This window comes from Podarcis cretensis (assembly GCF_951804945.1).
Source record: "Podarcis cretensis genome assembly, chromosome: 2".
NCBI classification, from domain to species: Eukaryota; Metazoa; Chordata; class Lepidosauria; order Squamata; family Lacertidae; genus Podarcis; species Podarcis cretensis.
Genome location: NC_137171.1, coordinates 63651896 through 63677456, shown reverse-complemented (window position 1 = coordinate 63677456; position 25561 = coordinate 63651896). Strand labels below are relative to the sequence as shown.

General features: G+C 44.9%; 1 protein-coding gene across 1 annotated transcript in view; it reads right to left on the bottom strand.

Annotated features, from left to right (window-relative positions):
• Positions 1-4996: 4996 nt before the first annotated feature.
• The window catches only part of NDST1 (N-deacetylase and N-sulfotransferase 1), a 28433-nt gene continuing 7868 nt past the window's right edge, over positions 4997-25561 (bottom strand). The window contains exons 4-14 of the mRNA XM_079968220.1: positions 25229-25383; positions 22772-22957; positions 22381-22509; positions 19882-20064; positions 19172-19268; positions 18459-18582; positions 16198-16372; positions 14934-15104; positions 12500-12609; positions 11338-11440; positions 4997-9711 (exon numbers count right to left, since the gene is read on the bottom strand). Coding sequence (XP_079824346.1) covers positions 9592-9711; positions 11338-11440; positions 12500-12609; positions 14934-15104; positions 16198-16372; positions 18459-18582; positions 19172-19268; positions 19882-20064; positions 22381-22509; positions 22772-22957; positions 25229-25383 — 1553 coding nt within the window. The 3' untranslated portion in view covers positions 4997-9591. The remainder of the gene's footprint in view (positions 9712-11337; positions 11441-12499; positions 12610-14933; positions 15105-16197; positions 16373-18458; positions 18583-19171; positions 19269-19881; positions 20065-22380; positions 22510-22771; positions 22958-25228; positions 25384-25561) is intronic.

Genomic DNA, 25561 nt, shown 5'->3' with positions numbered 1-25561 from the left:
ACCAAGCACGCTGATATCTTCCAACTTGTACAGTGGTACCTCAGGTTAAGTACTTAATTCGTTCCGGAGGTCCATTCTTAACCTGAAACTGTTCTTAACCTGAAGCACCACTTCAGCTAATGGGGCCTCTTGCTGCTGCTACGCCGCCAGAGCACGATTTCGGTTCTCATCCTGAAGCAAAGTTCTTAACCCGAGGTACTATTTCTGGGTTAGCGGAGTCTGTAACCTGAAGCGTATGTAACCCGAGGTACCACTGTATATAGGTGAAACTCTTTGGCAAGACGGATCCCTAAGTTTGCTGCTAGTATACATCAGCTTTTCCCAACCTGAAGCTCTCCAGAATTTTTGGAGTAAAACTCTCATCATCCCTGACTATTGCCTATGCTGGCTGAAGCTGATGGAAGGTGGAATCCAGAATGGCACCTGTTTGCGTTGACTTTCCCCCTTAATTTCTAAAAGGCTTGCATTGAGCAAGAAGTTTTGTTTCATACTCTTAATTCCAAGGGCTGTGTAGAAAGCATGCACTCTTTCTTATTTTTATAGGGTTGAGCTGTGACAGGGAGAAAAATACTGAAAATATTATTTCAAGCCTACACCTTTTCAAGGAGAGTGAGGGGACAATAGCATTATTGCCAGGATGAGGGTGAAGGGAAGACATCCAGAGGATCTTTGTTGTGTTGTCAAAGAGGGAGGGGGTAAATTAATACTCAAAGCAGGTAAAGTGTTGTATGTGGGACTCAGCTGCAATTACACACTAATGCTAAGTCTGGCTTCCTGGTTGAGACGGGATAAATTGAAGAACCCTGCGGTTGACACACTGATGTCAGCCAAGAGGATCGCACACCCACCCCAGACCCCAAATGCTGCTATTTAGGCCACGTGCGTCATAGTCGGAGGAGCAGCCTGCAGCAGAATAGCTCGAGAGGCCCCATGCAGATGAGCCAAGTTGTGCACTGTGGAAATAAGCATAGCCCCTTTTGTCTCTGCCGGGATACAACATTCCACTGTGATCAGGCAACGAGACCTTTGCACTGTGGTGAACTGTGTGCTTCATTTCCCTGTCTGCCCTTACCCACCCACTCTGCTTCCCTCTCAAAGCACAGAGGAGACCAGCAGGGAGAAAAGATTAAAAGCCACCCCAAGGTCTGGGCACAGTAACTGTCTTTCCAGGGGCCCAGTAACTGTCTTTACAGTGGCTGTCACTACAATCAAATGCAGACAGTATGCAAAGCCCATTGATCCCAAGAGGGTAGTCAGAAAATGCTTAGCATCCTGTTTCTGTGTACAGTATGCCTGTTCCTTATTCACCAGAACAAGTAGAAACCAAACCCAAGATCCAGTCAGCATGGGGAATTCCTACCAGATGTTGGGTGGCACACTGGCAACATGATCACGTTAGGCTATGTAGAAATTGCTCTGTACTGGTTTCTCCTGGTTCTACTGAAAGTGGAATAGATTTTTAATTTTGGATTGACTTTTGTAGTTTAGGGTATCTCCAAGACCATGGAACTCAGCAGCTTGTGATCCATGTTAAAAAAAAATAGCACAAACACTATTAGACCATAAGAACCGGTTGGCCCCACCCAAGCTAACAAGCATAATTTTCTAGCTAGCTCTGTGACCTTTCAAGACATCTCAGGGGCTTTATGTGTGCGTGTTTGACCAAGGATCTGTTTTGTAAGTCAGTGCTCTCCTTTCCCATTAGAGAAATTATTTCACTACAGCTTGCTAACTATAGACAATGATCATGACCCCAAGGGTTCAGCCTCTATTGCATGTGGAAGTCCTTTATTTATTCCATGGGGAAGTCTTCCCAGATGGAGCTCTAACAGCATGTCGAGATTGTCATCTGCTCACCTCTACATTATTAGCCAGCCCCTGCTTTCTCTCCTAGCTCTAGGTTTTATTCAAATTGAGAGTGATAATGATCTACCCAGCGAGTAGCAGAGCACGGACAACCAGCTCAGCCAGTAGTACATTTTTAAGTGGGCATCACATACTAAATACTGTTGCCTATTTCCCCGCCAGCAGTGGGTTAACTTACAAGCAAAAGTAAGCCGCAATACCTCTCATTTTTAAAAAGAATTTGTATACTGGAGTTGTGTACAAGATGCCTCCATTGTACACTTACTGCTTTGACACAGCCTTCGTGCTGAGACGTCCTCAAGAAAGGATGGTGTGGTCAGTTGAGTGATATACTGGTTGAATGGGAAGACGCATCTGTCTTTTCAATTCCATCCCTGCCCAAGGCACCCGTTAGCTATTCAGGAGCATAACATCCATTCTAAAGTTTTGAAAAGGAAACAATCTCCCACATATGCTATTCTTTCTTGAAGTATGGTGACTTGATGGTACCCTGGGGTCTAGCCCTTATAGCGGCAATAACTAGGAGACCATTCATCCTTTAAGTAGTAATTACCAGCCCCGAAAGCCCACAAAGCAAGGACTTCCTTCCTCTGAGCAGGAAAGCTTCAGCGCCTGTTGTGGAATTCTTTGCTTACCGCACTGTGTGACTCCATGGAGAACTGTTATCAGTTTTGGAGGCACTCATTGCTTCTGTAAACATGAGAGACTCCTTCCCCGCCCCACCTCAGTTTCATAGGAAGCCCTTAATTCTCAAGGACTAGATGCTCAATGAGCAAACACAGAGGTATTGTCCCCTGGCGGAACAGCAGCCATCGCCAGAGGCGGCAGAGATTTCTACAGAGGACAAAGAAAGAAAGTTCCACTGGATACAGTATGTAAGGCACAACACTGCAATAGCAATGGACCTCCAAACCACCCTTGGGGATGTCCCTCACTGACACTGCTCCACAAGCTTGAGTGTTTTTGCCTGGGTGGTATGTGTTTTTGAACTCTGATAATGCCACTGGCTTGTCTGGAGAAGAGAGGCTCTGTGTGAGTGAGTGTGTTTAGAAAGTAGCCTACTGCACAAAGGTTGAAATTCACATCCATTGCTCCGTCCACCTCTGCCTCTGGCCCTGCCCACCCCCAGCAGCATGTGGCCCTTGGTTGTCCACAAGAGGACACAGCGCTTTGGCTTACAACTCCCCCACCCCTGGCAATAGGGTGCCCTCAAGTCCTTTGCATCTGTAGATGCTTCCGTGCTGGATCAGGTAACACGGATCAGGTAGCAATATCCTTCTTACTTCTGCCACCTCTTGTTAGCAGAACTATGCCACAGGGGCACTTCTGCACAATGGGAATTGCATGGTGCTTATGTGCGTTCATTAAGGTGTCCCCACAAGATGGCAGCATCAGCTCAGAACTAAATGCAGCCAAAATGTAAAACAAAGCACAGTACAGTGGTACCTTGGTTCTCAAACTTAATCCATTCCAGAAGTCCGTCCCAAAGCCAAGGCGCGCTTTCCCATAGAAAGTAATGCAAGATGGATTAATCCGTTCCAGACTTTTAAAAACAACCCCTAAAACAGCAATTTAGCATGAATTTTACTATCTAACAAGACCATTGATCCATAAAATGAAAGCAATAAACACCGTACTGCAGTCACACAGTCAATCAATCAGTAGCTGAACTGGGTTCCACACAGTCACAAAAACAAAACAAAAAAGCCGCAAAAACAAAAACGCAAAATGAATAGCAAAAACAGACAGACCTCAGCGTAACACTCAAAATGGAGCACACTCAGCTTCCGAAAAAAGTTGGCAACCCGGAACACTTACTTCTGGGTTTGCAGTGTTTGGGTTCCAAGTTGTTTGAGTACCGAGGCGTTTGAGAACCAAGGTACCACTGTACAAAGGAGTTGCACCTGCACAACCAGTCATATGAATTGCTGGTTGAAATGCAACTGTGTGGGAAGTAATAGTGAGGGAGCATGTGTGCAGTGATGCCTCATGTTGGGGAAACTTCCGCCAGACTAATATAATCACCAGCGTTTTACAAAGGTGCAGCTGACATTGCTGCAAGTATGTAGAGAACCACTTTGCACAAACTGATGGCTACACAGCTGCACCCTCACAGTCATATTTCAGCCAGCATCTATCATGAATCCACGGCAAGCATAACTTGCCTACAAGCTTTATTTTACCTGCCACCTGGATCCCAGTTTCAAATCTGATACTGCCACCTTCTGGCAGAATGCGTCCATTAACAGCTCACAAAACCTCAGCTATTCTAATGATTCACTTTTAAAAAAACACAAAAAAACCTTCATAATCCATTGCAAGGTGATCCAGAGATCACATGCTGAAAACCTTGATCGGTGTTCAAATTCTCAGCTGAAAACTAAAGATTAAAGGGTTGGAATGAAACTTTTAAAAAAAGTTTTTTAAAAATTAAAAGAATAAACCTCTGATCTGTTTGGCTATTTCATTGATGGTAATTATTTAACTGTTGTTTATTATGCCATTATGTCAACACTGGTTTTAGCAGTTTTTGCACTGGATCATGATATGTTAGTCAGAGTTCCCATGAAAGTATGTCAGAACTGGGAAGTATCAATCTTCATATATATATATGGTACTACACTCAACAAACCAGGTCCAATGAATGAACTAGACTGTTCCTCTACAGCAGCCTTTCCCAAGCTAGTGCCTTCCAGAAGTTTTGGATCACAACTCCCATTATTCACAGCCAGCATGGACAATTGTTAGGGATGATTGTTCATGTAGTCCAAAATATCTGGAAGGCACCAGGTTGGGAGAAGCTGCAGTACTGCGTTGTATTATGTCTCTGATTTGCAGTATGCTGTGTAGCCTGCACATCGCTGAAAAGGATTTGATGCTATTTTAGAATGCCTCTGTGGTAATACTTTCTGCAGTTTTGCAGTGCCATTATCCGGGACTTTGCTCAAGTTCCTGTTTGTGAACACAGAAAGTTACTTGCAGAACAGAAGCTGAGAGTCCTAGTCCTTGTAAAAAAAGAAAACCAAAACATTGATTTGCTGAGTCTTAAAAAATAAAGTTATGTTCCCCACTTCCATTTCACAAAAGCAGAGAGAGGAGACACACACGAAGAGACCCCACACAAATGATCTAAAAACAGACAACCCAATTTTATTAGCAGTTAGTTCAACAGGACCTTACATTAGTGACACAGTTTTCTGAACCCAAAATGAGTTCAAGTACAGATTAAAAATAAGGGAGAAAGACTCTTAAATGTATTCCCTCCCCTTTCCTCCCTTCCCACCAAGAAAATACCCCCTTTCCCATGGGAAGCCATACAGAATCTCATGCAAAACATAAAAATCTTCAGAGCGCTCGTCCTTTTATAAAGAACAAACCAAACAAACCCAGTAACAAAACAACTGTCCTCCTTAAAAACCCAGATATTGACAAGATGCCTGACATTTGCTCAGCCTTATGAACGTTGCTGACCAGTGCAAAGGCAGATTTCTCCTCACACTGTATAGGCTAAACCACACCAGCTTTTGGGAGCAGGACAAATTAATACTTTTGAACAATGATCATGTATAAAGGTTTCATCTTTTTTTGCATTTACCGCTTTGGCCATGTGATGCCTGAACCTGACACAACAGCTACCTTCAGGAGCTAAATTCAAAATGCATTTGTAAAAAAACAAAAGCAAAACTTCTGCATCATTTTGCTGCTTTTTGTGTGCACACTGCTCACAAAATTTGCAATGGGGACAAACTTTTGGGCTGCAGCTACCATTGCCTCTGCAGATTACCTGTTAAAGCAATTTCCTGAAGATCTAGTGAGGGCCACCATACGAATCCTTCATACAGATAAATGAGGCAATGGTTATCATGTTACTTAGCATCTAAACCTGTGGCTTGACCTTTCTGGATGTTAGAGAGACGGGCATGGGTCAAGAACCGGACAGGAGACTTCACAGCCTCTTGGGCTTCAGCTGCAAAGAATATTCCCCCTATAAAGGGAAGGGTACTATTTTGCAGAAACTTTCACACTAAAACAGGTTTGTTTGTTTGTTTTTACCTTCAACCGGATTGATTTTAAACAAGCATCAAAGCTGCAGCAAGGTCAATACACTATGTGGAAACTATGAGAGAAAGAAAGGCCCAGGATGCTATTTTGTCATAAAGCAAGTCTCCTAGAGCAGGGGTGAGCAAAAGGTAGATCAGGATGCAAGGGCAGATCTCTGGGCGACTTGCAGTGAGGGTTTCCAACTTCTAACATAGTAATAGTAACAACATTTATGTCTCTGTCTCCCTCTCTGTGTGTTTACTGAAAAGGCTGAGAGATCAGTTATGGTAATGGAAAAATTCCTGGGCTGAGCATGTACTCACTCCTTTTAACCAATTCTAAAAGCCCCACTGAACCATTTTGCAAATATTCAGTGCATGCTGTGGAAAAACCAACCAAGTAGTTGTACCTTGGTTTTCAAACAGCTTAGTTCATGAGCAACTTGGAACTTGAAAGCTGCAAACCCGGAAGTAGGTGTTCCGGTTTGCGAGCTTTGCCTTGGAAGCTGAACATCCGGCGTGGCTTCTGACTGGCTGCAGGACACTCCTGGAACCCATTGGAAGCCACACCTTGGTTTCTGAACGTTTTGGAAGTCGAATGGACTTCCAGAACACATTCTGTTTGAAAACCAAGGTACGACTGTAGACCCCAGCAACTGCCCACCCCGTCTACTGCCACATTTTTGCAGCCAAGCCTTCCTTGCTTCTGCTGCTTTATAGATTTGTCCTTTTTCAATCTGAGTAGCAATTAAATTTGTAGAGGATAGCAGTTTCTGGCCCTGTGCCTTAGGCTGCAAACACTGGGAAAGGCTATGACAGCATTCTGTGTGTCTTGTCACTTTCATTCACTCCGACATCTGCCCAAAATTAACTCACCAGGGCCTTGAATTGCAGCAGCAGGAGCAGTTGTCCCACATGCAGATTACTTTACTCGTTTGGTTGGTTAAAAGTACCATTCCCATGACATGCCTACTTCCCCAGTTCAACTGCACTCCTAAGCTTATTTATGGCTTCTCACCTGCAGTGCTCACAAAGCACACCACCACTAGATTTAATTGAGCAGGAAAGATGGCCCTGAGCTTCAGGTTTTAAGACTGCCACCAGCAGTGGGCAAAGGGGGGGCATGCTTATAAAGGTTACTTGTCCAAATACTAACTCCTGTTGCCAGATCTATTGCTAACATGAAGGCTCCCCTTTAAAACGACCAAGTGCCCAATAGCTAGAAATCCACAGATTAAGGGGAGGGGGGATTTTTTGGTCAAATTCCAGGTTTCAAAACCCTTCAACATAGGACACATGCAGGTGACACAGGGCTAGACTAGACAGGACTATAGCATATGCTATTTGAATGCAGGTCGGCTCCTACCATGCAAGAAATAGTTGAGGAAGAGGGGCGTGTGCGTTTTAAAAGAGCACAGCGCCCTTTCCCAGCCACGGTTCACTTCCTTTCAGTCCCTCTCACTGAAAGCACTTTTCTCCCAGGTAAGCACACTTTTGATATTGGGGCTCAGCTGAGGAGACAAAAACCTGCAGCAGACGGGGTTCTGCACTCCTTGTTCATGTGCCCCTTTTGCAAGCTCTCTCTTATCCTCTCCCTTTTTTCTATGTGATCAGTATTTAGAATACAGAGGTGTCTTGCTTTGGCTCCATCGCTCATGGCATAACCTGGCAGAGGTCGCAACCTTCACGCGGCACAGCCCATATTGCTACAAACAGAAAGTGCTCTCTTGCTTATATCCTAGTGCATGGCTTCACGGAAGGAGGAGCTTCCTTGAACAGGGAGGTGGGGGAGAGAAACAGGCAGATCCAAGAGGGCCACTTCTGAAAGTATGAAGCCTTTGTACTGACTACTCTGCTCTTCCTATTTGAAAAGGGGGTAGGTGTTCCTGGGAAGGAAGGGTCTCTTCAATGTCAGTGTAGTTTGGGTCCATTGTCAAAAGTTCCGTAGTGTAGAAGGCCACATGAGAAACGATTTAATCAGGAAGAAGAAGAGGCATCATTTCAACATGAGTAACCCTCCACTGTCACCATCTCCAATTCCATTTTTTCTTCTTGAGCAGTTGCATATTCCTTACTGGTTACAGTTGTTTAAATAAAGACACTGAATAAAAAGGTAGAGCTGAAAGGCATCTGCTGTTTCTCGACTCATCCGCTAGATGGGGCTCAGGCACAGTGTCAGGGGGAAGAACAGGCCCTGTGTGACTGGGAGTCACTAGGTGGGCCGTCTGCAGGATGGAGAAGCACCTGGCTGGGGAAACCAGTGAAAGGGAAGCTGAGGGAAATGATGCCGTTAATGTCTCCAGCCTCCGCAGCAACCTTCCCCACTCCAGTACCCTCCAAACTCCTGTTGGGACTCCCATCAACCCTGGCCACTGAGCTGGGGCAGCAACAGAAAACATGGGTATCAGGCTGTTCAGCCAAATCCATGGCCTTTCTCTGCAGCGACAAAAGGGACAAAATAATAATAATAATATAGAACCTAATCTGGAATGCAAACTCCGGCATCCATAGTTCTGGCTGGGAAAGGAAAGTTACTAAAATACTGTTTTATCTTAGTGCTCAAGCGGTTCAAAGTTCTTAAGTAACCTTTTTTGGCAGCTGCCAGTCCAAGGCTGTCATGTACACCCCAGGCCTCCTTTTCATGATCTGGGAGCGGGGGCCATGTGCGCGAAGAGCAGCTAGGATACTGAATGGCGTCAGTCTTTTAACCACAGGAACCACCACTCACACAAAAACTTTGTGGCTGCAGGCAGGGGTGCAGGATGAGGGCGTGTTAAGATAACCCTCTGGAGTGATTTCGCTTGGACAGATGTGTGCGTCTTCCCCGTCCTTATCCCCCTCCCATCTCCTGTGCACACCCTTCTCAAAAATCCCCCAATAAGAAGACCGGAGGAGAGAGGGGAGTGGGAAATCCATCTTGTATAACCTAAGTATTGCCAGCACCGTAGTCTTTTTCAAAGTCACCATGAATATATATATAAAAACCACCTCTTTCAGCTAAGAACTCTACTGAGTAACACCATCCCAGTCCGGTCTGGGCTTTATCCCAAATTGCATAAAGTAGGTCCATGCTTGCAGCAGGGGCACTCCCCAATCCAGCCCCAAGGTCATACTGCCCTCGCGGTCCCTTCTCCAAACTTCCATGGGGGCGGGAGCTGTTACTAAGCAAAGCCCCCTGGCTGCCGGCCAGTCCTTCGTTTCTTCCTTCTCCATCATCTGTTGAGAAGGAGCTGGCTTGCTGTAATACTATTTCAGGTGATGGGACTCAGATGCGGAGAAAGAGCAGATCCTTGAGCAGATCCTCTTCGCCAGGAAGTGGCATCACAGACTACAGGGGGCAACCTCAACACTAGCGGTAAAGCACAACACTCCTGGGGAAGATGGAAGAGGTCACTGTAGAGCTGGCTTCGGCCAAGGTGTGTAGCGAAGTCATTCAACTCAGGTGGTTGGTCTCAGGCGGTCGTCTTCTCCCAAGCTACAGCATTTAACTGAATGGGCCTGCTATTTCCCCCCGCTGCCCCATTTCCCCCAGATGATCTTGAATGGATATTGCTCAAAATGCTTCTTCCCTGGTTGTGTATATCATCCCACACCATTATCACATCCTTTTGGCTCGGCATACAGGTTCCGAGATCCTCCACACAGACTCATTCTACTATTGCTCAATACAGGAGATAAGAAGTGGCTATCTTGTGTTCTGGAGTTCCTCCCTCAGCCACGTCGGCAGAGTCTGGCCCATTTTGTACAGTAGCTTGGATAGCTCTATGTTGTGGTCCCTGTAATAGTCCCTCAGGAACGCTCTCGACTGCAAGAGGAGGAAAGCAAAGAATAATGACTAAGGTGCCACTGTGTAAAAACTGTGTTAATACGCAACGGACGTGCTGCATCAGAGGGGACAGCTGACAAGCAGCCTGCTCAGGTGGCTCCCATCAAATATATAAACCCCTTGAAAGAGGGGTTGGGTTTCGGTGCTTGACTGGGCCACACAACAGAAGCTGCCTCTCTACTGCCAGCATGCGGCAGTGCCTTCTTCTGCCAGGGATTCATGGAGGCTGAACTAAAACTTCCAGCAAAAAGATGCCAATGGATTGGGGGTGCTAGGAACTGCAGTTCAACCCAGGAGGGAGATATGCCAGGAGGAAGACAGGATCAATGCACTGCAAGAATCTTCTGGGGCTTTCAAAGCAGTGGTGGGGAAGAAGGGAGAAACCACTGGCAAGTCCATCCCCATTCAAGGCGAATACCACTGATGGAGTTGCCACCTAAGGAAAGCTTCTGGGACCAGGCAGGGCTGGCACATGGGGGATATTTAAGGTGGCAGCAGGGTGGGTGGTTCACTCAGAGAGAGCCATACTTTCCTACTCCTATTCTGTTGGGCTGTCTGCCTTTCTAAGCACCCCCCCACCACACCAGCCAGTCACTCATCCAGGCACAAATCACAAAGAGACCAGCTTAAACAAAATGGTGACCCCATGTGTCTGCAGACCATGCCCTGGGACACAGGGGTACCACACAGAGGTCAGCCTAGGCTTAGCATCAAGTGTTCACAGAACAGGTGCCATTAATCTTTACAGCTCCCTGTAAGATGGTTTACATGTTTACATTTTAACGGTTAGACCTTTAACAATAAGTTGCGTAAAGGGCCCCCTGAAACAACAGTTAAATCCCATCTGCACTGCTGACAGATAAGAGGACACAGAAGGGTGGCAGCAGCATGTCATGTTGACCCAGCTCCTCCCAGCAAGCATGCTAACTTCCCCATGGTGAGATCCCACACTTCTGCAGTGAAGGCCTGGTTGTGGGGGAAACACTTTGGCACAGGGCTGATAACGTAGGTATTTCCAGACCTGAAAGTCTGACTGGGAAATACATGGGCAAATCTGTCTCTCTTTATCCAGTGATGATCAGGCCCTGCCCACATTTCCCATATTTAGATGCTCACTATTGTGGCATATATGTCTCAAGGCAAATTTTAAAAGATGTTGTATAAACACCAACAATTGGGAAACACTTGCCTGCAAGCGCTCCAATTGCAGAACAGCCTTTACCAAAGGTGTCATGGGCTTTGAAGACACTTGAACTCAGGATGCAAAGGAGAAACATGCTAAGAGGAAGGCGCTTTTGGCAAATCCACACAGTGATCAACTCCCACCCAGAAAGCAATGTCCACACTGTGGAAGGATGTGTGGATCCAGAATTGTCCTCCACAATCACTTAGGGACTCATTGTTAAAACCGTGTTTATGGAAGACAATCTTACTCGGCTACGAGTGATCGCCAAAGAAGAAGAAGAATAGTGGCATATAGGTTTTCACACCGCTAGTGGCAAGTGTGGGTGGGGCCTGCATGCTGTGTAGAACTCTGGAGATCAGCAGTTGCACCATCAAGATGCCCACAGGTCCAGAAACCTTGAGAGGATTTCAAATACTTACATCTAAATCCATCTCCGGATATTTCCTTCCTTTGCTTTTCCCCAAGCACTTGGTTTTCCCTCCTTCCAGTAGTTGGCACCAGAATCCTTTTTTAGGATCAAACCTGCAAAGGCAAACCACAAAGACTGAACGACGTTACCCAAACTGCCCTCAGCTTCTTGCACTGCAGGCTGAATTTATTTAGCCATTTTTACAAGTGCGCCAAACTAGTTATACTTATTTTAACATATGGAAACAATATCTTCCAAGTCCAATATAAGCCCCGTTTTGCAAGGCAATGATTATGTGAAATTATCCCATTATCACTTTTGACATAGTAGTATTTCTGACTTGAGAAAACCTCCAAGGAGGCCTCAATAGCCAGGGGACAACACAGAGAGGTTTCTGTACTTTAATAGACAAAGCAAATATTAATCATACAGTATCAAGGTTTTGGGGGGTTTTTTTAAGCATTGGTGCAGGAGTTGTAGTTCTGCTTAAATTGTCTCTCTTCCTTAATTTAGATAATTCCCGTTCCCTAAACTGAAACTAGAAGCAGTTGTTATTTTTTTAAAGCATTTGCTGCCATTTGCGCTTACAAGTTTTGCTTATTTTTCTTTTCATATCAGCTATTATTTCAAATGACAATGCTATATATACATTGGGCAATGCAAAATACTGCTGAGCTAGGACTCTTCTTGAAATCTCTTCATCCAATGTGGTTTTCAAGCTACAACTACAGACATTTGTGTATTAGGTGCTGGGTCTCAGATTAAGGAAAGAGAAATAAATTAGCACAAAGCTCTGCCATGGAGCGCCAGAAAAATCTGAGCAGCACAGGAAGATGCTGCATCTTCTGAATGTACTGCAATGAAGATTCAGGCAGAATACAAACCTTATTGTTACTGAAACAAGCGCAGAATTAATTTATTTCTCTCCTATCTGTAGCCACTGCAGGCCCCTGTATTCCTTAGCAAGGCAGGCTTGCAATGTTCCAGGGTCCTCTACATCTGTAAAGGGAATGTGGTCAACAACCCAGTTCTCCTAAAGTGGCCTCTCAAATCAATTCCGCAATAGCCAGGATCTATGCAACAAACTCTGTGCAAAGAAATCAATCCCAACAGGTAGAAAAGAACATTAAGGACCCAGACTGGCTCAAGGGGAAGAAATGTGAAGGACTCACGCTAGAGTTTTGTGGTAGTCTATGATGTTTGTCACTCCGAGAAATTTCTGGACTGTTTCCATCACTTTGGCAGGTTCTGTGCGTAGCAGCTTGCCATCCAGAACAAGAATCTGAAAGGAAAATGAGCCCTGTAAATTTGGCTCCTTGAGTTCAACTCTGTTTCAAAACACAATCAAATCCACTCCAAGGTGTAGAGCCTCAGAGCAACCAGAAGTGGTTTGTCCCCCAAGCACTGGTAAGGGAAGCAAAGTGGAAGACTGGAGTGACCTAGCTTCTCTCTTTGTTGGAGACTGATGGAAGCTATGCATGGGTAATATGCAAATACATGTTATTGATTACTATTTCTGTTCTACTCCTTCCCAAGGGCACAGGGCAGGTAACCCAGCCAGAAGGGTGGGGTATAAATAAAGTAGTAGTAGTAGTAGTAGTAGTAGTAGTGGAAAACCACAGTAATCACAAGTAGGCACACATATTTTGCACATCTGCACACACAAATATTAAAGACTCGCACATTTTTGCTCAACCCTGGCTGCTAAATGCCAAAAGGGAAATAATTTAATAGGGAAATTATAAATGCAATATAAATATAATAGTAGTATAAAATATGCCAGTGTTCCTAGCAGTACCAGGTTGATTTGAAGACCTAGGCCTCACATTCCATAGAGCGAGAGCCAGTTACTGCAATATACCAGGCAGCAACAATATGTCAATAGTGATGCGACTGGTGGTTTCCAGCACCAGCCATTAGGGAGCTTGAGAGGAGAAGTGTTAGGTGGTTAACACCCTAATGCACTCAAAACAGGAAGAGTCGATATCCTGCCTTTGGGCCTATGGCCCATTCCTAAATATATTTACACAAAAGCAAACCCATCTGGCCTAAACCCAACACTGATTTCAACAGTCTTAAGCCTGCTTCTAAATCTGCATTGCCTTGGAGTTTGGCGAGGCTTACTTTCAGTGTAAATGAGCATAAGATTGCTACGAAGAGGGTGAGCACGGAATCACCACTTTTTCTCCCAGCACATTAAGTCTGCACAAGAACCTCTGCCTACGGAAAATAGCTTTCAAATGCAGACCACAGCACAGGCTTTTCAATATAAGCGTCTCTGTGGCTCATTTGCATGGCTTTTTCTTTGACATGAAATCTTTAATGACTACAACATTGCCTTGAGGGGGCCTGGAGGACCTTCCTCACAGTCAAGAGCAGCATACTCATAACTATAAGCATATGCTTATACGCACATATATAAGTTGCCAACAAGATGCAAACTTAAACTAGTCGGTATACAAAATCCCAAGTCTGCCATTTCTTTTCTTCTTCTTAAGTGCTTGGCATACCAAGCCCAAGAGGTCTTCTCATTTTATCATCTGCAGAAGGATTTTTGGACGAGTTCTCAACACATTCCTGTTAAATGGATTTCTTTTTATTGTCCAAGGAAATGCATGGAGGGGATTTGAGGGCAGGCAACTAGAGTTTCCTACACACTCTCTTACATTTTTAATGGAGTAAGAATAATGGGCCAGATCAGCACAGGAAGTGCTTCTGCATAACTTCCATCTTTTGCTCTTTTACGATCAGCAGAGCAACCTGGGTGGGTGATAACTCTTTCCTTCCCCCCTTTTCAGCTGACCTCAGAGGGAGGGAGGACTGGTGCAGGATGGAGCCACATATCTGAGTTCAACTGGCTCCTCATTACAGGTTTTTAACCAGGACAGCATGGAAGTCAGCCTATGCTACAGAGCCTGCCGGTCAGTAATCACGCAGTTCAAAGTTGGGAGTTAATTCTTTATTAGCAAAAACATGATCTCCACAGACTTGGCTGAGTGTCAGGACTAATGAGCACAGCAGCTAATTCCCAATGGTCTTGCTCCAGTCCCTGCCTCCCCACAACCACCTATGTCCCCTCTTTTCCAGGGCTTTCCCCAAGCATTCGGAGACAGTGTCTGCATGCAGCCTGTCACTGCTCCACCCTTTTCAGCCCTCTTCTGGTTCTGGGAGAGGGGCAGGGAAAGAGGAGCTTGTCGTAGCAGGAGGGGAAGAGGGGAGACACCTGTGACTCTTCACCAGTCTGATTTATCTCTGCCTCTTGGCCTTCCTCCTCCCACTCGCCTGCTTCAGCCCAATTGACTTCTTTCTGCCACAGACTGTCCTAGCTCACTGAGCCCTGTTACCCCTTCAGCTTCTGACACCTCCTCTTCCCAGTCTTCTCCCTCTGCCCACTCATTGTTCTCCCACCACCATTCCCTGGGCTCTGAGCCTTCTTCCCTTGGTGGTTCCACAGCTGGTTTCTCCCACCAATCCCTTGCATCCAAACACTCTACGACAGTCTATGCAGAAGTGGTTTCTGAAACACTCCAGTTTCATATGTTCTTGTCATGAAAGCCAAGGAGAATCCCTATGTGTTACAGCAACCACAGTCACTATATTTCCTACCTGGTTAGCATGGAAATTATTCAACCACCGTTCAATGTGGGTAGCATACCAGCCTGGTACTAGGCAACGATTCTGCAACGTCCGGAGCTTCTGAGAGGCCTCAAGCCCAGCTGTGATCACCTCGTGAAAGGTATACTTCAGGGCAACTGGGTCATCATGTGCTCGCTGATGCTTTTGTTTTTTAAGTGGACAGCATTTTAGTTTTACCAAAAGGAAAAAAAGGAAAAAAGCCACAGAGGCTCTAGTCAGAACACCTCATTTCAAATAATAATTTCAAATAAATCCTTTAACAGCCCCGTCACACTCCAGTGCCAATGCAAGCAGAGGAATAAGCAGGGCTAGGGTAAGAGAAGATATCATACTCTCCATAAGGGGGCTTCTTGCAAGGGGGATCTTTAAGACACAAAAGCGTATCTCTGATCCAATATTGCCTGTAGGGTGCAGTAGATGAAGAAGACAAGGAAAACTGAGTACTGGGTGCAGTTACTGTAACTTCTTAATTTGTCTCTGAAATGAGAAGCACTAATCTTCACAAAGTTGATGGACACAATAAAGTTTTGGGGTTACTGGGAGGTGCATCTGTGAAGTCTAAAGTCCCTTCCAGGTGATCTGTTTATTGAACATTTATCTTGATTTGTTTGTGGGGAGATAAGATGATGTTGCACCAAGCAAGTGTTATCCAGTGCATCTCCCAAACACTTTCCTTATCGCAAAAATGGCAAAGGGATGGGAGGGGGATCGTTGTACAACAGCTTGAAATCAACTTTATTTGTTCAACCTGGATTTTCTGGTATGTGAAGGAATCCAACCCCAAAATAGCAAAAGTCCAGCACTCTACCTAATGTATGAGTTACTCCCAAAAAATAAATTTCAATAAGGACTGTAAAAATCTACAAACAGATATAAATTAAAATAACTCTAATAATTCACCTGAACTTCCTGTACAAATTTGCCATTGGTAATTTTATGAAGTTGTTTTAAAATGCTGTTTTGGATGTGGCAACCAAATACACACATTTTAAGAGTGCATCCCTAGGCATCTATATGCAGGACAGCTTGTGTGCACAAGTTTCATTTAAAAAAAAACCACCCTAATGTCAACAATCTATATCAATGCAAAACACTGTTCTGTCCTGAACAGGATACGGCAGATATTTTTCCTGCCAGTTAGAAATTTATGTACAACTTAACTCCAGCCCAACTATTCAATACCCTAGCCAAACTCAAAAATATAGGACAGAGGGGAGGGGACAGAGCAGCTTACCTGGTACCAAGAGTAGGCCCGATCTGCTGGATTAATGAGGATGGTGATTATTTTAGCCTTCGAAAGCAGTGCAGCTGCCCGCCTGGGTGCTACCTCTGAATCAAAGTAATTGGCACTCTTCTCAAAGTAGAAGTCAGAAGTGGTGTTGGAAGGGATGGGGAAAAACTCCATATACCTTTAAAAAAAATGTCAGTGGCAGAAAGGGAGAGATAGATGGCATTTGATGAAGGCAGGACAGAAATGGTTTCAGCCAACTGTTCTAAAGGTAAAAGGTAAAGGACCCCTGAACGGTTAAGCCCAGTCAAACGCAACTATGGGGTTGCGGCACTCATCTCGCTTTTAGGCTGAGGGAGCTGGTGTTTGTCCACAGACAGCTTTCTGGGTCATGTGGCCAGCATGGCTAAACTGCTTCTGGCATAATGGGACACCATGACAAGTGCCGTTTACCTTCCTACTTCCATGGTACCTATTTATCTATTTGCATTTGCTTTTGAACTGCTAGGTTGGCAGGAGTTAGGACACAGCAATAGGAGCTCACCCCGTCGCAGGGATTTGAACCCCCAACCTTCTGATTGGCAAGCCTGACATTGCCAACTGTTCTACAAGGTCCTTTTAAAAAAATAGAGGAAATACTAGGACATACCGAAAGGTTCCCTGTTTTCAGAGATATTCCAGACCAAGACCAAATCTATCAAGCCATGTGGAATCTCATCCATTTTAAAACATCTGGCTCATTACTGTTTATGTGAACAATTGTTGTACAATTAGAGATGTGCTCTTCTAGATCAAAGGATTATCAGACTGAGATTTAATACATTTATAGAGAAGGCTAACACTCATTCAACTGCAGTTTTAACTACCACAGATTGCCAGGACGGGGTGGGGGTTGTCAATTGTTGACTACCGTCCCGGTCATGCAACAGACAGCAAAGAAGAGGGGTTGCGAGGTGTGTGCAAAACACATTAGACACAGTGTACTTTTCTTTTGTGGTTTCTCACAGCGTAACCCAGCCGAATAAAACATGCTTACAGAGCAGAAATCACTGGTGCTTGCTCTGAGTGTGGAGAGTGCATCAAACATGCACACCCAGTTCTGCATTTCATGCTTACTTGAATGATCTGCAAGCAAAGCAGTGTAGGCAGCCTCCTGAGCTTAGTGTATTCTTGCTGCCACAAAACAATAATAATTTTAAAAACTGCCTGCTTCTTCCACACATGCTAGGCATCTGTCCTTTCGGAGCCCCTGTCAGCTGAGCAGACTGCCAACATGAGCCTAGGAAGCTTCCTTACACTGAGTAAGACCACTGGGACTTTGTTTTTGGGTGGGAAAACAGCAGGTAGTCAGCACCCCAGCAATCCCGCATAGGAAGCTGCTTTATACCTCATCAGCCTACAGTAGAAAGTACTGTTTATGTATGCGGCGACAGCGGCAAGAATGTTATTTGCCCAGGGATGGAAAGAAGAAAGTGCCCCATCGAAAGAAGAATGGATAATGAAGATGATGGACTATGCAGAGATGGCAAGGCTGACTGGGAAGATCAGGCACCAAGAGGATAACAAATTTAATAGAGAATGGCATAACTTTATAGACTATATTAAAGAACACTGTAAAAATCTAAAAACGTTAGCAGGATTGACATAGCACTTGTAATTTAACATGACAAAGGATAAAATTGAAGTATAGTAATTTGGATGAATGCAATTAGATGCAGTTAAAAAAGGAAGATAACTTTTGGAAGCCGTGAAAGCGATGGGGGGAGGGAAGTCCAGGAGTTCACTGAACCCCATAAAGGTACTGATATGGACTAGTGTGTGTATATATAAAAAAATGTTTTTTTCTTTTTGAAACTTTGAAAATAAAAATTACACACACACACACACACACTGTCATCCTATTGGTTCATTTAGCTCAGTATTGTCTACACCTTGAGTTCCTTGATGTTGTTGGACTACAAGTCCCATCATTCCTAGCCAGCATGGCCAGTGGCCAGGGATCATGGGCGTTGTAGTTCATGAACGTCAGGAGACCCAAGGTTAAGAAAGACTGGTCTACACAGACTGGTAGCAGCAGCTCGCCAGCCCTACCTGGATACTGAACCATGGATTAAACCTCAAATCGCCTGCATGAAAGGAGATGCTCCGCCACAGAGCTATGGACTCTCCCCAAAAGGCTTCCACTTCCATATTGCTGAAGTTGCAAGCCACCCTTGTAAGCCCGAAATGCAGCTTGCCACCCTCCCAGCACTGGGGCTGAAACCTACCAGTCAATGCCTTTGTGGTAATTATGCCCATTGAAGAACTGGATCTCCTCAAAGGTCTCCGAGCTCGGATAATTACTGCTCAGGTCAGGATGCATCCCCAGAAACAGGTAGAGAGCTGTGGTACCTTTTCACAGAAGGGGAAAGAAAACAGAGCTGAAAACTTGTTTTCCCACCAAGCATCTGCCAGATGTTTGTTCTCCAGCTTGTGTGACCTTCTTGGATCTCTAAGCACCGACAAGTTTAATATATTTATTCCCCAGGATGGGTGCTGCAAGTTCACCAGCCATGTAATACCGTGTGTGTTTGTGTGTGTGTGTGTGTGTGTGTGTGTGTGTGTGTGATGTTAGTGGCAGGTGTGTTCAAAGCACACGGCGTAGATCAATGTGCTACAGCAGCAGGAGGGACTTCTTCAACCCCCAAACTACATTACGTCTTGGGGAACCTCCCACTGGCAGCTTACCAGTGGACAGTTAGGATGCTCACCTTTCTCCAGTGAGCAAGTTTCCTGACAGGCAAAAGTCAGGGGTCCCCCCCCCCCTTCAGTCCAACAGCCAGGCAAGCAAGAGGCATAATAATGACAGTTCAAGGCCACACCAGGGAAAAGAGCTCAGGGAGGGTGTGGAGCAGAGCTGGCAAAAAAAGAACAGCCTGAGCGAGAGTACCAAAGGCAAAATAGAGAGGCTGGGGTTCAGCATCCCTGGGTTAGAGCTCACCTGTCTTCTGAGGACCAATTATTAGCAGCTTGGGGAACCGGTCACAGGTCTTCTCTTTGGACCAAATGTCCTTGTGGCGTTTGTCCTCACAGGGATCCTGAAACATGGGAACGTGTTGGGATCAAACAAGTGGAAAATTGAGGCTTGCATGCCGCAAATCAAAATAATCTGTTCTTACTGGAGGGGGTCCCTCAAAAGCCAGCAATGAGTTGTGTCCATTGCAGCCAGCAGGGAAAGGATGCACTGTCTTCTCAGCAAGCATGCTAGGCCTGCTTCATACCTGGCACTCCAAGGTCTGGTCTAAGTATCGTGGATTCGCATCTTACAAGCGGAAGAAAACTTTCACACAGTGCTCTGTTCACCTCTAAAGGCAGCATAATGATGGGTAAAAGCAAACCATGAGAAACAGATCATATCACACTTGCAGTTTTCAGATCTGGGACCAGATTGGTGTGGTGTGCTCTGTTTCTAGAGAGAAGAATGCAGCAGCAAACAGGCACATCGTTCGAATATTGCTGCACATGCACAACTACTATCTATTCCAAAGATGTTTCGTGTTCATAATTGTTGGACCAGCTGTTTATTCTGATAGAGTGTCTCTACAGAGCTTTAGTTTCAAAAGAAACAAGCCGATCAAACAGAAAGAACACTGAGCACGTTTACTTGAATGCCTTTGGCTATGCAGGCCTGGAAAGGCAGCTGACCCATACCTGCCATAGAGGGTCTTTCTCCTCTGAGAATATCTGGAAATACTTCTGTGCCAGCTGCACAGGTGGCAGTGTCTGCAACTTCAAGTTAGTCCAGGAGTTGAGGAAGCGGACCAGGTGTCTAAAGGTGTATAAACCCAGGCGGTCGTTTCCATAATTGGAGAGGTGAGTCATGAAGATACTGATCTTTGGGGCGGGTGGGGGGGAGGTGGAAGGGAAGAAAGGACAGCACAGAAGACAAGGAAATTAATTGGTGTGGTTAGTCAAAACGATATTGTGCCACCTTGGCTTTCAACCCATGGTTTGTTTTGGAGAGAAACAATGTGGCTGGCATGAGCAGCCAGACCATGGTGTTCACCAGAAGCAGAAAAGGGGGTGGGAAGAGAGATTGAACATAAGAATACAGGAAGAACCCTACTGGATCAGGCCAAAGGCCCTTCTAGTCCTTCATCCTGTTTTCACAGTGGCCAACCAGATGCCTATAGGAAGCCCACAAACAAGACCTGTGCTCTCCCCATCTGTGATTCTCAGCAATCAGAAGAACTCGCCATTTCAGCAATGTGCACCAGCACACTGGCACTGCTTGTTCACAATAAACCATAATGTTTTAGGGCTCATACACAACTTCCACTTATGCTGTGTTTAGAAACCGCAGGTCCAAGCAGTTTTCTGCCTTACCCACACTTTCTAGGCACATATCCAAGCGGCTTTCCCCTTGCCCTGCTTCTTTCCAAGGGAAAGCCTGCTCTTTAGGGATAGATCGTAACAAATGGCAATCCTGGGGAAACCTGAATTGCTGTTGGCTCTGATTGAGTGCTAAAGAGCGGGTTTCCCCAGGAGGACGAGAGGAAGTGTGAAAAGTCCTTAGTGTGACATGCAAAGCAGGCCATATTGTGCCACAAAGAAAGAGGAATAGTGAAAAATTGTGCACCATTTCCGCATGCATAAATTTGCTGACTTGCTTAGCAGGTCACTCTGAGTTAATTGTTCAGCAACTTAAGTGTCTTCTTTCCTAGTCACTGGTCAATCAACCAGAAATAAACTTATCTCCGACTCACAGATCAACAGAAACAAATTCATCCACCAAATTTATTCATGGCCCAGATAACTCAGCATATGACCCAGCCTAACCCATAGACCTTCCCCACCAAACATCCTATCTCATGACAAGACAGAAATTAACAACAAGATAACTAAGCAAATGCAAAGGGAGCAAGGGTCAGTGGGAACAGAAGCAGCCCTAGAAATCTGGAGAGGAATCCAGATTTGAGGCATTTTCCCTCTCTGAACAGATAGCCTGGAAGAGATAGCAGCTTTAGTAGACTTCCAGACTACTTCAAAATGTTGGATCACGTGCATTTTCTAGGATCATAAAAGGCAAAAAAGACATTAATTCATTTACATTCATTTCAAACTGCTGGCAAACACCTAAAGCTATGCAATTTGATCACTTCAAATCCGATGGCCCTGGATTCCTGCATCAAGACCTTCTCAAGCAATTTTATACACCAGAGAAATTGTGTGTCTCACATAACTATAGAAATCTCCCATGCAATCTTCTAAAATCTGGGACACCATGCTTATGCACAAACCTACTTAGCAAGTGAAGCAAGCAATGGATCTCAGCTTTTAAAGAGATGCTGTGGGGCCCAGGATGTGGTTTCCACTTACCAAACAATGCTCCAAACAAATACAAATGCATTACTCTGTCACTATGATTTTGGCTACATAGCTTAAAAATCCAAACTCAGCAGCTTCTTCTTCTTCTTTTAAATTTTATTTATCATTTTGAATTTTAAAAATTTGCACATTGACATTGTACCAAAATACAAACCGTACATAATAATAATTTAATATTGCATCATCAACTTCCCTTCCCCCACTTCCATGGTTCGTTTATTAACCCTTTACCACTGCATATTCCAATAATTCCGTACACTCTCTTTTTCAGTTTTATTTCAGTAAACTTCATACTGCTGAATTTATTTTAACCCTGCTATTTTTTTTGGGGGGGGGGGTAATATTTTTATTTGATTTTGCAAGTATAAAATTACAACAATACCAAATACATTATCCATATTTAGAGATTACTCCGAATCTCTAGACTTCCCACCTTCCCTTCCATGGGTCCTATTGCCAACCTTTTCAAACCTTGCTAACATTTTAATCTGTTTACAGTGATTTTTCTAATATTCTGCAAATCTTTTCCAGTCTTCCTTCAAAGTTCTTTCAACCTATTCAGGAGCTTCTTCTCAGGCTGCTTTACCACCACCCAAACTCACCCATAACGCACCAAGGTCTGTCACTCAGGGAGTTACCTTTTCCCCATTTTCTCAGTGATCTTGTTGCTTTCCTTCTATTTGGTGCTTGTGGTTTTAGACTTTATTTCAAAATGCCATAGAAGAAGAAGAAGAAGAAGAAGAAGAAGAAGAAGAAGAAGAAGAAGAAGAGGTTCTACACACTGCAATTAGACCTTCCATTGTTCATCAAAGCAGCACTTACAGGGTTAAGTAGCACAGTCAGAAAAAGCTCGCCTCCGTTGATTATCTTATCCAGTTCATTGGACCCACCAGGGTATTCATTATAGAATATGGTATGTGTGAACAAGCCGCATGTTTGCCGTGGGAGAACCTGGAAAGAAGCAGAAAGAAAACATATAGCAAGTTACAGGTGTTTTTGAAAAGGAGAAAGAGAATCAGTCCATTCCAGTGCTCCTTATAAATTCTGAGCAGATGGTGGAAGATGTCCTCGCTGTCCCTCCAGGAAACAAACACACAGGTTCCCTGAACTTACGTTAGTGGATCCCTCTTAAACAATATGGGGAGTTTGAGCTTATTCACGTACAGGAGAGAGGATGAAGCAAGAAAGATAAGCGAAGGCCCTTCCTACTTACCATAATTCCATTGTGGATGAAGCCTCGTCTGAAGCGGGCTGGTTTGAGGTGAGGGTACTCTTCCGTGCTGGTGACTCGGATCCCCCACACTTGTTTCCAGGCCTCATACAATTGCACATGGACTGGGTACACCCCTGAATGATGAGGTGCCACTGCATAGCCCATATCAGTGGGGATGCCATGCTCCTGAGAGAGAGAGAGAGAGAGGGGTCATAACTGTATCAGCTGGAGTAACCAATGGACTTTTAATGAAAGGCTCCCACCGCAAGTGAATGGAATCCAGCCTTTAAGGGCTTTTTAAAAAGAAGATCTTATTACCTCCCCTCCCCACTGCAGTCTATATCATCCCAAAGTAGCAGAGATGTCAGCATCGTATTTCGGGGAACTGGGAAAGACGGTTCAAGGTGTAAATTCTGTGAGATACAGGAGAGAGTAGCGAATGGGTCCGACAACTATTAATACCAAGCTCCTACTCAACTTATCACACAGATGATATGGCCAACATGTGTAGCCTTCTGGCAAGTTTTGCCAGCAAGGCTTTTACGTGCTCCAGTGACCCTAGCACAAGACTGAGTGCTCTCCAGCAGATGCAAGAAGGATAACTGAAGAACAAAACCTGGAACATTACATTTCAGCCCTGTTTTACAGGCACCAGGCATTCCATGTTAAGTCTGAGCAACTCTCCCATGGGGACACGGAGAAGCCTATAGTAGCACATTTTATGAAGTCACAGCTTACACAACACTAGAGAATACACCCAAGAGTTATCCAGCACAGCTTCCGTGCTTGATTGTTTTAAGAAAGATCTTCTGCAAGATTTTATGGCTATGTTTAAATTTCTCCCCTTTTCCCAGGTTCTTTTCATTTGTTCACTTAATCGCAAAGGAGCAACCTGCAAATTCTTTTTTTGTGTGTATGACGCACCAAAGGGCATCTCTGGCAAAACTCCTTAAAAAAAGGATTAATGATTTGATCTTTTAGTTCTCTTCTCCCTCGAGTGGGCTTGTTCAAGCAGACTCTCTGCTGTGCTGAAAGAGTAACAAAGAGAAGTGAGCTGTGCATCCCACAGACGGCACTAACAAGAACTGGTTGCTTGGCAGCACCCATCTTTTGAAAAGGTCAGATAAAGAACTGTACTGAAAGGTGTTGGATGCTACCTGACACCTGGAACCAAGAGGGTGAATGAATAAATAAAAACCTATTTGCAACAGGATGAAGAACCGACTTGTAACTAAACTGTGGGGTTAGGTGAAATGAAGGAATTTTCAAGAATTCCTCAGACAAAAGAAGTTAGCACATCAACAGAAAAGTTGGGTAGAAAGGAAACAAGCAAAGTTTATGCCGTTCTTGAAAACTGGTAAAAGGTGCCCCTGACCATTAGGTCCAGTCGTGGATGACTCTGGGGTTGTGGCGCTCATCTTGCTTTACTGGCCAAGGGAGCCAGTGTACAGCTTCCAGGTCATGTGGCCAGCATGACTAAGCAGCTTCTGGCGAACCAGAGCAGCGCACGGAAACTCCGTTTACCTTCCCGCCGGAGTGGTACCTATTTATCTACTTGCACTTTGACGTGCTTTCAAACTGCTAGGTTGGCAGGAGCAGGGACCGAGCAAGGGGGGCTCACCCCGTCACGGGGATTTGAACCACCGACCTTCTGATTGGCAAGTCCTAGGCTCTGTGGTTTAGACCACAGCGTCACCCGCGTCCCTGGAGCAAAGCAGGCTTACCAGGGACACTATTTGTCCCTGTGCCAGAGAATGGTATGCGCTCAAGGTTAGAGAGGCTGAGATTCCACACTCAGCATAACCATCGGTTTGCTCTCCTGGACATTTTCGTTTTGAATTTGATAACAAAATCTGAAGGTGGATTTTAGGTTTAAGAAAAGAGGCTCATGGGCATTAGTTGTGAAAGACAGAGACAGACAGAGTACTGTAGGAAGGGATCACAGGAACCAAGATCCCCCTTCCATAAAGAGATAGGAAATGGTGGGATTACAGATCAGTGGTTGAACATAAGAAGACAACAAGAGAGGAGAGGAGGAAAGCAGGTCGTGCTTTCTTCCTGGAGGTCCAATTCATTATCATGCTATGAAGGGTGCAACACCTCAGACCGACAATACAGTAGGAGAAGCTGGTTCTATAAGACCCCTGGGGAGACTTGAATGTTGGGATGTTTTTACACACACCACACTCCTTGCATAAATAGTAGACAGGAGCCCAAAAAATGGTTGTTCTGTTTTCTGCAGCAGCCAACGAGACATTTTTAAGAATGCTGTGCTGATGCAACGCATTGTGGCAATGTCCTAGCAGTGCTAGGTTTTTCATTTTGCAGTTGCAAACTCATCAATCTGAACAATAAACAAATGATCGACTCGTGCCTTCCTTCCATCTTTTGAGGTACAACCCGCTTTTTGTTTTGCCCCAGCCTTCTGCTTCTGTCCCCAGAAAGCGTCTTACTTACAACTGCAAATTTCTTGTTCATGGTCATTTGGTCAGCCAGCACAGATTGGTTATGGAAGAGGTGAGGCTGCATGTGACTCCACATGTGGGGGAACCACCAAAACTCCTTCACGTACGAGAGCAGCAGGTCATCTCCTTCGTCTTCCGCGTCCGTACCTGACAGACCCAAACCACTAGTGTCACGACTAAAAACCGAAGACATGCAATGGAATGCCATTCCTCCCACAGGCTCAAACCAACCATGTGCTTTGCCCAGTAGAACACTAAAACATCATTAACCACCCTGCACACAACACACAGACTGATCAAGCCTTGGACCTCCAGGGGCAAAAAT